General features: G+C 54.6%; 1 protein-coding gene across 1 annotated transcript; it reads right to left on the reverse strand.

The window, feature by feature from the left end:
• Window positions 746-11397, reverse strand: VWA7 (von Willebrand factor A domain containing 7). The gene is given in 17 exon segments (NM_001195327.1): window positions 746-1390; window positions 1479-1656; window positions 1863-2002; window positions 2081-2382; window positions 2982-3074; window positions 3392-3544; window positions 3647-3779; window positions 4222-4407; window positions 4900-5016; window positions 5660-5772; window positions 7736-7905; window positions 8018-8129; window positions 9232-9342; window positions 9913-10009; window positions 10454-10513; window positions 10516-10734; window positions 11035-11397. Coding segments are annotated over 17 exon segments (2592 nt in total). The 5' UTR covers window positions 11269-11397; the 3' UTR covers window positions 746-1216.

An 11658-nucleotide genomic window follows, 5' to 3' on the forward strand; every position in this document is an offset into this window, starting at 1 on the left:
CACCTGCCTGGGGGGGAACTGGGATGAGGGGATCTGGATGGAGGAGAGGAATGACCTGTGGTGATAGAAGGGGGCAGATGGAACTCCAGCCTTCACCGTGTTGTCCGCCTTCAATTCCTCCTTTAGAATTTTCTAACAGATTTACAGTCAGAGGCTGGTGGCCCCCAGTTAGCCCAGATTCAAAAGGTGAACATCTGTTTGCAGAATCTGATTCAGGGGAAGGTGAGTTGATTGTTTTCAGTTTAGACTTTTGGGGAGCGGGGGCAGCACTGCACTGGTCTAACAAAACAGCGAATTTCCCCCCAGTTCTCGCCACATCCCTTGAACAAAGCTAGTTCCTGTGACACCCAGGACTGGGAGGAAACACCAAGGAAGCAGAACTTGTGGCGGCAACAGGTAAGCTGTAGAGCAGGGGGCAACGGTGGAAGCCCTGGCCCTCACTGAGGGCGGAGCACAGACACCCAGGCTGTCTCTCTCCTCCAGGAGGGGTCAAGGCAGCAGAAAGAAGTCATTCAGCCAAAGGGAGCGATGGCTCAGCCGGGCTGCCCCAGTGGACAGAGGGGTCCTACCCATGTCTAAGGTCTCCACACCCTTCAGCTGTGCCAGCAAGGCTGAGTCAGAATCCCCAAACATCCTGGTGTAAAGGTTCTTCTCTGCTCCTGAAAACTTCTGCTTTATCTTTTTGGTACTGTACTCACTCTTCCCTATGTGCTGTGCATAAGTGATCTTTCTTTGAACTCCCTCTGAGTAGAAGACATGTTTATTGACATTATCCTTTGACTTTAAATACAAAAATAAAATAGAAGCGTCTCCAGAATTTCAGTTAAAACAATTCTATAAATAATACTTTCTGGTAGGAGGTGGGGTACCCTCCCCCCCACTCCCAGTCTTAGTCTCTGCCCCACATCTCTTCCCCTCTACCTGAGCTTGGGGGAGCATGAATAGTAGTGGAATAAGGATGCTACAGAGAAACAGGAAGCAGCTTTCTCCAAAAATGAGTTTGGTTTCGTTCCCACAAGGGTTAGGGAAAGTGCATTGTGGGAAAATCCATTGTCTTATGTCCCAATTTTAGTGAGAAAGAGAAGGGACAGGTGCATGAAAAGGGAAACCTCCATCCCACCTGGGAGAGCAGGGTCCTAAGGCCCATGTTATCCTCTCACCAGTGGGGCAAGATGGCAAATCATGCTGGAGTCCCAGCCCTCTGGGGGCTGCTGTGTCACCAGAAGGCCAGGCCTAGCAGAAGTAGCACCCCTGCAACTGTGCCCCACCAGGGAGTGCCTACCAACCCTCCTCCAGCCCTGCTCAGAGTCTCCAAAACTGAAGGATGAAAGACAGGGCCGGCAGTGGTGAGGACAAGGCCAGTCGAGTGGACCGGGGCAGGGAGCTGGTCCTGGGGAGAAGAGGGAGAGGCTGGCAGGGTGGCTGCACCGCCCATCCTTATGGTGCCTATCTTGCAGCGGGAAGTGGGGCCACCTCACCTGTGGAGCGGGGGCCAGCACCAGGAGCCGGAGGAAGGCATGGGTCGGGGGTGCTGTGCTGGCTTCTCCATCTGTCGTCGCCGTCACAGTCACCATCACCATGGAGTCCGGGGTGGCAGAGTCTGGGACCTCCAGCCACAGATGCCCCCAGGCCGACTCATTCGGTTCCAGGTGAACCCTGGAAAGGTTCCCGCTGAAGCCTCAGGCTCTGGCTACCCGAGAGCAAGGGGCGGAGCCGAGAGCAGGTGGGGAGGGGAGTGAGGAGTCTGAGCGCCAATCCCAAAGGGCAGGGCCAGCAGCCAAGCTTAAAGAGCGCCCTGTAGCTCATGCCTGGGGAATAAAAAGATGGGACCAGAAAGGAGCGGGAGGATTCAGGGATTGCACCTGGAGATGTTGGAGCTGAGAGCGAAGCTGGGGTTGACGGATGTCCTAAGATCGAGATCCTGAGGGCCCGAGAAGCTGGCGATGCGAAGCGTGAGTGGGGCCTTGGTGCCCGGCGCCAGGAAACCCGGGGGACCACTGAGCTGCGAAGGAGGGTGGGTCAGGGGAGGGGCAGAGCCTGTTCTCTCCAGCCCCAGCCGTGCCTTCCCCAGGCGGCTCACCTCCAGAAAGACAGGAACTACAGCACAGGGCTGGGGGGCTGCCCGGTGCAGGCCCTGCCCTGCTCCATCCTGGCCAATCAGCTCCAGAGAGAAGGGTCCCGAGGTGGCCAGGAGCGTGGGTGGTAGCGAAGCAGTGAGGAGACCTCGTTCCTGGGGTCCCATCGGCTCCAAAGGCACCCGACCCAGCTCCTCACCCTGCAGGACCCCTCGAAGGACGACGTGGGAGAAACGCGGGAGAGGATCTCCAGGGTTTCCTCTCGAACCAAGCCCTGTCACTTCTACCAGCAGCTGGGTCTGGAGACCTGGGACAGGGAAGCGGAAGAGGGAACAGGGATCTGCCTGAGATTTGGAGACAGGAAGAAAAGAATGAACAGCTTTGAGCAGGGCTTAGCTCTGGGGACCATGGATGGGGAAAAGGGGTTACCTTTAGGGGTGGCGATGGGGAGGGCGAGGAGGGAGTTCTGGGAGCCTAGAAATACTCTATAGCCGATATAGCCGAACTGAGTGACGGTTACATGAGTGTGTTATATAGAGTTTAGTGCACCTTCTTAAATACTTGTTATAACTCAATAAAAAGTACATACATAATGAACAAGATAGGGGTGGGGAGGGAGTTCCAATCGTGGCTCAGTGGTTAACGAATCTGACTAGGAACCATGAGGTTGTGGGTTCCATCCCTGGCCTTGCTCAGTGGGTTAAGGATCCAGCATTGCCATGAGCTGTGGTGTAGGTTACAGACGCGGCTCAGATCCCGAGTTGCTGTGGCTGTGGTGTAAGCTGGTGGCTACAGCTCCGATTCGACCCCTAGCCTGGGAACATCCATATGCTGCAGGAGCGGCCCTAGAAAAGAGAAAAAGAAAAAGAAAAAAAAAAAAAAAGATAGGGGTGGGGATAGATGTACCTGTAACCGGTTGAGTCAGGGGGTAGAGGCCAGGGTGGGGTCCATCCTCCACGGGGATCCCGAAGTGGAAGAGGAAGTCCAGGGAGGTCTGGGCTGCGGGGCGTCAAAGCAGTCAGAGATACTCCCAAGAGGAATGTGACTGAATTGCTCTCGGGCTCTGCAGTCTCCTCCTCCTTTCCTATGAAGAGCTCCCTCCCTCCTTACCTTTCACTACTGGGTTTTTCCTTTTGATGGCTGCATATGTAAGTTCCCAGGCTAGAGGTCGGATCAGGAGCAGCAGCCACCCCGACACTACAGCCACAGCCAAAACCGGACCCCTAACTCACTGAGTGAGGCCAGGGATCAAACTCACATCTTCATGGATACTAGTCGGGTTCGTTACTGCTGAGCCACAACGGGAACTCCCTTACCTTGCACTCTTACACGAGGGGTGCCGTTGGCTGTGACCTGGATCTCCCAGGTTCCTGTCTGCAGAGGGTCATTCATGGTCACTATCCAGAACTGCCCAAAGTGGCGAGTGTGACCTAGAGGCCCCTCACCTTCGTCCTGACCCTGGGAGACTCCTGGGTGGGTGTTGGGGACAAGAGATTGTCACATGAGAATTCCACTACCCCTCATTCTCCAGTCTCCATTTTTCCTCTGCCTTGAGACACGCATGGAGCTACCTGCAGGGTTTCTGATCCAGAAGCTGCTGACCTCGCCGTGGATCCGGACTGTGACCCTCTGGAGCAGCCCATCCACATTGAACACCAGTGGCCTCTCAGGCACCACAATAGGAGGCTCCAGGGGAAGGGTCACCTTGAGGGGCAGGAGCAAAAAAATGTGGGAGATGACAAGGCATGAAATGAGGTAGGAAGAAAAGGCACGGACAGAAAAAACTAAGTAACACGTGGAGAAGGGAACCCGGTGAGAGGAAAGACCAAGGATGAAACTACAGTCAGTGACAAAGTTGGAGGCCAGGGAGTTGTTGGGACGAGGCAACTACGTCTTTCCCCCCTTAAAAGATGGCAGAACTTCCTGGGGTAGCCATGAGGACAGAACACTGGAGGCCAAAGCTGGGGAGAGGGTAGTATTGACATGGAAGGAGCAGCGTAGAAGGTGGGTAGCCTTGGATCTCAGAGGGAGAGAAACTTCCTTTCCCACCCTTTAGCCTAGAATGGCATCCTGGCAAAGAAATGCGGTGTCACACCTCCCTTTAGTTCTGAGTTGAGCGCAGTGGTCCCTCTGGCCCCACACTTACCAGGTCAGCTATGCTGTCCCCAACAATGGCTGCCACATCCTGAATGTACTGGTCTTTGGTGAAGATCACTTCTCCACCCGAGGCCAGGGCCACCGCTTCATATGGCTCAAAACGCAGAGGGGACAAGACCTCACGCCGAGCTCGGCCCCGAACCCGAGATGGATCTTCAGTCACCAGGAATGTGACCTGTGCCCAGAAGAGAGGCCAGGAGTTGAGGTTGACAGCGCCATCTACCGCTGTAAACGAGGACCTCCTGTGCTCAAGCTTTCTACAGAGCTAAAGATTGGTGAGAAATTCTGTCTACCCTCTGGCTGCTACAGCAGGGTCTCCCAGTGGCACAACCCCCAGCCTTCAGTGAAGACATTGCCACCCCCATAACTGTCACCATAGGTCATCCACATAGGGGACTGTTGGCAACCAGATCTCCAGTTCTTCAAATGGTTTAGTGCGGTAGGTTCAAATATGAACTCAGCGTCATTAAGGGTGGGGCCTCCCACTCTTTAGCATTGTTAAAGGGATCCGGAAGTGGTTTGCTCATGGTCCACTTCTTCCCGCCAAACCAAGGCTGGTTTAACCACCACACTGTGGGTGTGACACTTGTTGTGAGAGTGTTGGTTGTCCCAGTGTTTCTCGCATCCCTGGGTGGCTAACACTGAGTCTCCCACCAGCTCTGCTTACTCTGCAACGCCGCTCCCGAGTCAGGGATTCCACCCGATTGGTGAGATAGGCATCCTTGGGGGAGGCGTCAGTGAAGACGAAGATGTCTGAGAGCGGAGGTGTGTGGAGCAGGGCCAGCTGTCAGGGAGGAAAAGACTGGTTTTAAAAAATGGCAAGGGGAGTTCTTATCACGGTTCAGCAGGCACAGATCTGACCGGTATCCATGAGGACGCAGGTTTAATTCCTGGCCTTGCTCAGTGGGTTGAGGATCTGAAGTTGCCGCGAGCTGTGGTGTAGGTCACAGATGTGGCTCAGATCTGATATTGCTGTGGCTGTGGTGTAGGCCGGCGGCTACAGCTCTGATGCAACCCCTAGCCTGGGAACTTCCATATGGTGTGGTGCAGCCCTAAAAAGACAAAAAAGAAAAGAAAAAAATGACGGCACAGAGTTCTCTTGTGGTGCAGTGGGTTAAGGATCAGGCTTTGTCAGTGGCTTAGGTTGCTGCTGTGATGTGGATTCAAACCCTGGCCCTGGAACTTCTACCTGCCATAGGTAAGAAAAAAAAAAAAAAAAAAAAAAGCAGCAGCAGAGAAATGGGTAAAGCCAGGGAGGGCAGAGTAGAAGACAATATAGCCCTGGAATCTGGAGTGAAGCCAGTGGCACTAGGCTCTGAAATGGGCCGGGGGCCAGGGGGCAGGGGGTGTCCCAGGGAAGCTCTAGTTCCCTTGCTTGTGGGTCCTGGAAAGGGGAGGAGAAGAAGGGAAGGGGGAAGAGGGCAGACCTCCAGGGCTGACAAGCACATCTCGGGCTCGTCTCCACCTCCCAAGGCGTGTATCTCATTGAGTTGTTGCCAGAAGCTGTCAGGGTCACTGGTGATAAACACAGGGCCAAAGCCTGAGGAAGAAGAAAGGAGGGTGAGATGAGTGAGGACAAGGCTCTCCCCACTCCCACCGAGGGCCAACTCCCCCGTTGTCAAGAGGCCCGCTGTGTTCCTCAGGTGTTCAAGTGTTGAGATAACAATACTCCCTTATGTTTATATGGACAGGGCAAGACAAGGCAGGGACCAGGTACCTCTGGGGGGAAGCGGACATCACTTCCTCACAAGCTGGTGGTACTTCTATGGCCCTGAGTTCGCTTTTTTGGGTATATGCATAAGCATCAAAAACAACTAGGGGAGGAGTTCCTGTTGTGGCTCAGTGGTTAATGAACCTGACTAGGATCCATGAGAATACCGGTTTGATCCCTGGCCTGGCTCAGTGGGTTAAGGATCCAGCGTTGCCATGAGTTGCGATGTAGATCGAAGATGCGGCTTGGATCCCACATTGCTGTTCCTGTGGTGTAGGCCGGCAGCTGCAGCTCCGATTTGACCCTCTAGCCTGGGAACCTCCATACGTCACGGGTGTGGCCCTAAAAAGACAAAAAACAAAAACAAAAACCAACTAGGGGAGTTCACTTGTGGTGCAGGAGTTGAGGATGTGGTATTGTCACTGCATCAGTTTGGGTTGCTGCCATGGTGGGGGTTTGATCCTTGGCCTGGGAACTTCCACATGCCATGGGCATGGCCAAATAAATATTAAAAAATAATACAAATGAGCTTATTTATAGGACAGAAATAGACTCACCAACAGAGGAAAAAAAAGTTGGAGTTGCCAAAGAGGAAAGGGGCAGGGAGGGATAAATTAGGAGACTGGGATTGACAGATACACAGTAGTACATATAAAACAGATACACAACATGGACCTACTGTATAGCACAGGGAACTATACTCAATATCTTGTAAAAACCAAAACAAAAAGAATCTAAAGAATTTATATATGTGTGTACATATATATACACACATATATATAAGGGAATCACTTTGCTGTACATCTGAAACATTGTAAATCAACTACACTGCAATTGAAAACAAAAAACCAAAAACATAAAACATTGGCATTTCCAGTTCCCATCGTGGCTCAGTGGAAACAAATCATACTAGGATCCATGAGGACACAGGTTCCATCCCTGGCCTCACTCAGTGGGTTAAGGATCCAGGTTTGCCGTGAGCTGTAGTGTAGGTCACAGACATGGCTTGGATTGGGCATTGCTGTGGCTATGGTGTAGGCCAGCAGCTATAATTCTTATTTGACCCCGAGCTTGGGAACTTCTATATTCTGAGGGTGTGGCCCTAAAAAGACAAATACACACATACACACACACGTTCATATATGCACATATATATATATACACACATGTGTATACATATACATACACACACACACACACACACACACACACACAGGCAGATCAGACTCAAAGTCTGCTCTTGGGCAATTCTCAGTCCACATTTTTTTTGGTGATCATTTCAACCCCGGAAGATAGACAGGAAAAGGCAAGTACTGACCCATTTTATGGATGACGAAATGAGGAAAGAGAAGTTAAACCATCAGCCTAAGGACACACAGTAAGACTTGGGGTCTGATTTCTAATTCAGTGGGGAAAGGAATGTGATGAACTAACTGTCCTGGACATTTTCACAGAGGCCTGGACCCACCCTCCCCTCTGTCTTCATCCCAACTCTATAGGAAATGGAGAGAACTGAAAATGACTTATTAGAATAGAAGCCTAAGAAAGCAGAGGCCACCTGCCTAAGCACATATCATCATTATTAATATGGAAAATGCTGTCATTTAGGAAACAGTGGAAGAAGTGGCTGATTATTTCCTACAGGCACATAGGTACCTGTAAAGCTCCTCTCAGGACCACAGAAGGGCCTCCATTTTATTATGGAAGGGAAGCCATGAGGCTCGCTTCCCTACCAGTGGCATTTACCCCTGCCCTGGACTTCCCTGCACTATCCCGGCCAGAACACAGTTACCTGGGTCGTGGAAAGGCACCAGGACATAGTGGGAGGGCTCCATGGGGCTGCCCCGCCGCTGCTCCACTATGTGGCGAGCCTGGATTTTGGCAGCGTTGATCTCCTCACCCATACTGCCTGTGGTATCCAGGACGAAGCTCAGGCTGGAGGCTGGGGTGATGTCCAGCAGCCTGGAAGCAGGCCAGGGATACAGTGAAGGGTCTGTACACTGTCCCCATCCCCTGGTTTCTCAGCTCTGGGGCACCTGCCTATAAAAGAACCCGTCTCCAGGGGACCACTCACCTGGAGAAACCCCTGTCTCCCAGGCGGTTTCGTAGGAGGCTGAAGGCCTGGATGGAGGCCAGAAGGGCCAGTTTTGCAGCCTGGAGGTGCAGCATGTGGTGGGGGGAGAAGCCTGGGGATGTGCTATCCTTGTTGATGCCTCCCCGTGGCGGCTGGGAGCTGCTCTGGTCAAAATGGCCCCCATGGCTACATTTCCCTGGGGTGGGGAAAGGGATCTGGAGGGTGGAGGTAAAAAAAACCCCTGCCCGTTGTGGCTCAGCAGGTTAAGACCCTGACTAGTATCCATGAGGATGCAAGTTCGATCCCTGACCTTGCTCAGTGGGTTAAGGATTCAGCATTGCTGTGAGCTGCAGCATAGGTTGCAGACTGGCTCAGAAGTGGTATTGCTGTGGTATAGGTCAGCAGCTGCATTTCGACACCTAGCCTGGGAACCTCCATATGCTGCAGGTGCAGCCTATTTTTTTAAATTTTAATTAAAAACTTAATTTTAGGAGTTCCTGTCGTGTCGCAGTGGTTAACGAATCCAACTAGGAACAAGGTTGCAGGTTCGATCGCTGCCCTTGCTCAGTGGGTTAAGGATCCAGCGTTGCCGTGAGCTGTGGTGTGGATTGCAGACGCGGTTCAGATCCCGAATTGCTGTGGCTCTGGCGTAGGCCGGTGGCTATAGCTTCAGTGAGACCCCTAGCCTGGGAACCTCCATATGCCGCAGGAGCAGCCCTAGAAAAGACAAAAAATAAAAAATAAAATTTTTTAAAAATTAATTTTAGTTAAAAAACAAAAACAAAAAACATTGCCTCCTAAGAAAATTAGGCCCTTTCTGTCCTGGCCTGACCCTCTCACTCCTCAGCAGAGGATCGGGAAGAAACTATGACATTTTACAGAGGGCAGCTGTGGAGTGCATCTGGAGTGGTTCGTCACCGCAGCACGTGGCAGATTCCCCCCCCATCCCTCCAGTCAGTCCCTCACAGCTGCCCTCATGTGATTGACAAGTCTTATCAGCTGAGTAAGAAGCTGCTCCCCAACCCCAACAATGACGGCGCCCCAGTGGGCCTTCCTCCACCTGCCCACCCACATCCCCACCTCCTGTCCTTCTTCCCAGACATGATGCCACAGGAAAGAGGACAAGGGCCTACAGGACTGAAGTCCCTGGGGAGAGGGTTGGGGAAAGGAAGTGACTTTCTCCCCTTCCTTCTGGGGGCTTTCCTGTCTGGTACCTGGTGGTTTGGAGGGATGCGTTCCGAAGTAGCCAGAGGTGAGGAGTGTGACGCCCAGCAAGTTCCCAGGGCAGCTCAGCTCCTCACAGTCGGAGCAGGTGGGATCGTCCACTGGGAAGAGACGGCAGAGGTCTGGTACCCAAGATTCTGCGGCCCCTCACCTTTATCCCTGTCCACCCAAAACATCTGCAGCTTTTCTGCCCAAGTGGAACAAGGAGAAAGCCCTTAGGTACCCCTCATAGGTGCCGTGCTAGGCTCTGAGCTAAAACCTGGAGTTCCTGGGCTGGCAATGAGACTCAGTCAGTATTTGAGACTGAGACTATGCTAGAAAATCCAGAAGTGTGGGGACCCATCCTATGGGGAGTGCGCCCTCTGTGAGCTGTGGACTGGAAGTGAACTTGTAACAGACAAGAGGCAGCTTCCAGGACCTAGTTCAGTCTGAAGGATGAGGGGAACCAGAGGAAGTGCCATGTGGTCCAGCTGGGGAAGAAGCTGCGTGAAAGCCAGAGAACTCCCTGAGGTCTGCAGACCTGGTCCTTGGCTGATCGGAGGGACCTCACAGGTTGTTCCAAGATGAAGTGATGTCACATCCTATGCGACCTCAGGATGTGACACTGGCTGGCTGGGCTGAGAGGAGGTAGCTCTGCAGAGTCCCCCCGACCAGCAGGGTCAGGGCTGTACCTTGTGCCAGGCTCCGGAGCTCCTGCCTCGGCCAGAGGAGGTGAGGGTGTGGCTGCTGCATCCCCAGTTCCACCCAGTTGCTGTGACTGTAGAAATCCTAGTCCCAGGGAAGGAAGAAGACGACTTCGGCTCACTGTCCTCACAGTCTCCAGGCAAGACGCCTCACTCCCCCAGCCCCGCCCAAAGCCTCCTCCCACCCTTGGCTCCTTCAGACCCCTAAGCCCCTCCACAGCCCTCTCCCTGGCCTGGAGAAGCTTTACCAAGTGGGAGTGTTTCTCCCCATCTCACCGGAGCAGGCCCACCTCTCTCAGCACTGTTCTCTCCTACTCTCACTTGGCTCCAGCTGCAAAGGCCTCCTGGCTCTTCCCCCAGGAAGCCCTGGGTTTGGAGGTGGGGACCTGGGAACAGCCCCAGGGCACGGCGAGCCTGCCCAACCCCATCCAGAGTAGGGGAGGCACGACTAAGCAGGCGCCGCTGGGGAGATGGGAAGGCTGGAAGCACAGACACCCCACCACCACCACTGCCCCACCTCTGTGCTCACCTGCAAGGCATGAAGAGCGGCCCCGAGGCGCTGGCGGGCCAGGGTGTGGTCCAGGGCTCCGCTGCCACCACGGTCTCCCGCAGAGCCCCCACCAAGCGTGTGCGCCCCTGGCCCAGGCGCTCAGCGTCAAAGTGCAGGTCGGGGTCGTTCCTGGAAGTCGGCAGGAAGTCCTGGGCGGCATTGGCACGAGACACCTCGCCTAAGGCTGCCCGGAAGCGCCGGGAGGGAAACCCAGGGCCAAAGTAGGCAGCAAAGAGGTCGTCGGCAAGGAGGGTGCGGCCCTGGGAGAGAAGCGGGGGACAGGGGTTCCAGGAAAGCCCCCTGGGTTGGCCCATTGCCCACATATCCTCAGCTCTGGCTCGAAGCTGGGTGTGGGAGGAACCCAGAGTGCTGGCCCTGCAAGGGAGGGCAACGCTGGGCTTTTCTGAGGAGGGAGACATCTGATTTTAGGACCAGGACCCTGGGCACTGTTGCTGTGGTGAGAAAGGGAGGGGGGTCCCTCCTCATGGCAAGCAGGGGCCTCAAGGTCCCTGGGAACAGGGGAACCCGGCTGGGATGCGACCAGACACAAGGGTGCTCACCAGGAAGTCCTCGAGACGAAGGGGGGGCCGACCTGGGGGCGGCTGCTCCAGGAAGAGCTGCAGGGTGACGTTGAGGGCCGCCTCCTCGGTCAGGTCCTGGTGGGTGATGGAGCCGGGGGCAGCCAGGAGGCTCCAGATGTTGGGGAAGAAGGCAGTCGTGGGGGGCAGCAGCAGCTGCAGTAGCAGCAGCGCTGGGGGGCCCAGGTGGGACAGGGGTGCATCGGCAGGGAGCATGGCTGAGACATGGACCTGGGGGGCAGAGGGCCCTTAAGGGAGGAGGAAGCAGCAGCGTCTCCAGGGCAGGGCTTCCTGTTGGCCTCTGTGGGCACCTGCTTTGGCCCTTTATCTGCTCCAGCTGGCCTCCCCGCCCTCTCCCCTCATTCGGAAAACCTGAGGGCCCATCGGACCAATAGGGACTTACACCTGCAGGGGAGGGGGCTGAGGCTCCTCCCCCAGGCCCCCCTTCCCGCCCCAGCCTGACCCCACCTTGCGCAGGAAGCCTCCTCTCCAGGCCTCTCCCCTACCTGGTTGCTGGGTCTCCGGGAAGGGCCGCTGGGGCGTGGCGTCACAGGGCACTTAGGTCAGAGTTATAATTAACCTAGGCTACACTCCGTGGAGGGGAGG

The sequence above is a fragment of the Sus scrofa genome, chromosome 7 (genome assembly GCF_000003025.6).
Source record: "Sus scrofa isolate TJ Tabasco breed Duroc chromosome 7, Sscrofa11.1, whole genome shotgun sequence".
NCBI lineage: Eukaryota > Metazoa > Chordata > Mammalia > Artiodactyla > Suidae > Sus > Sus scrofa.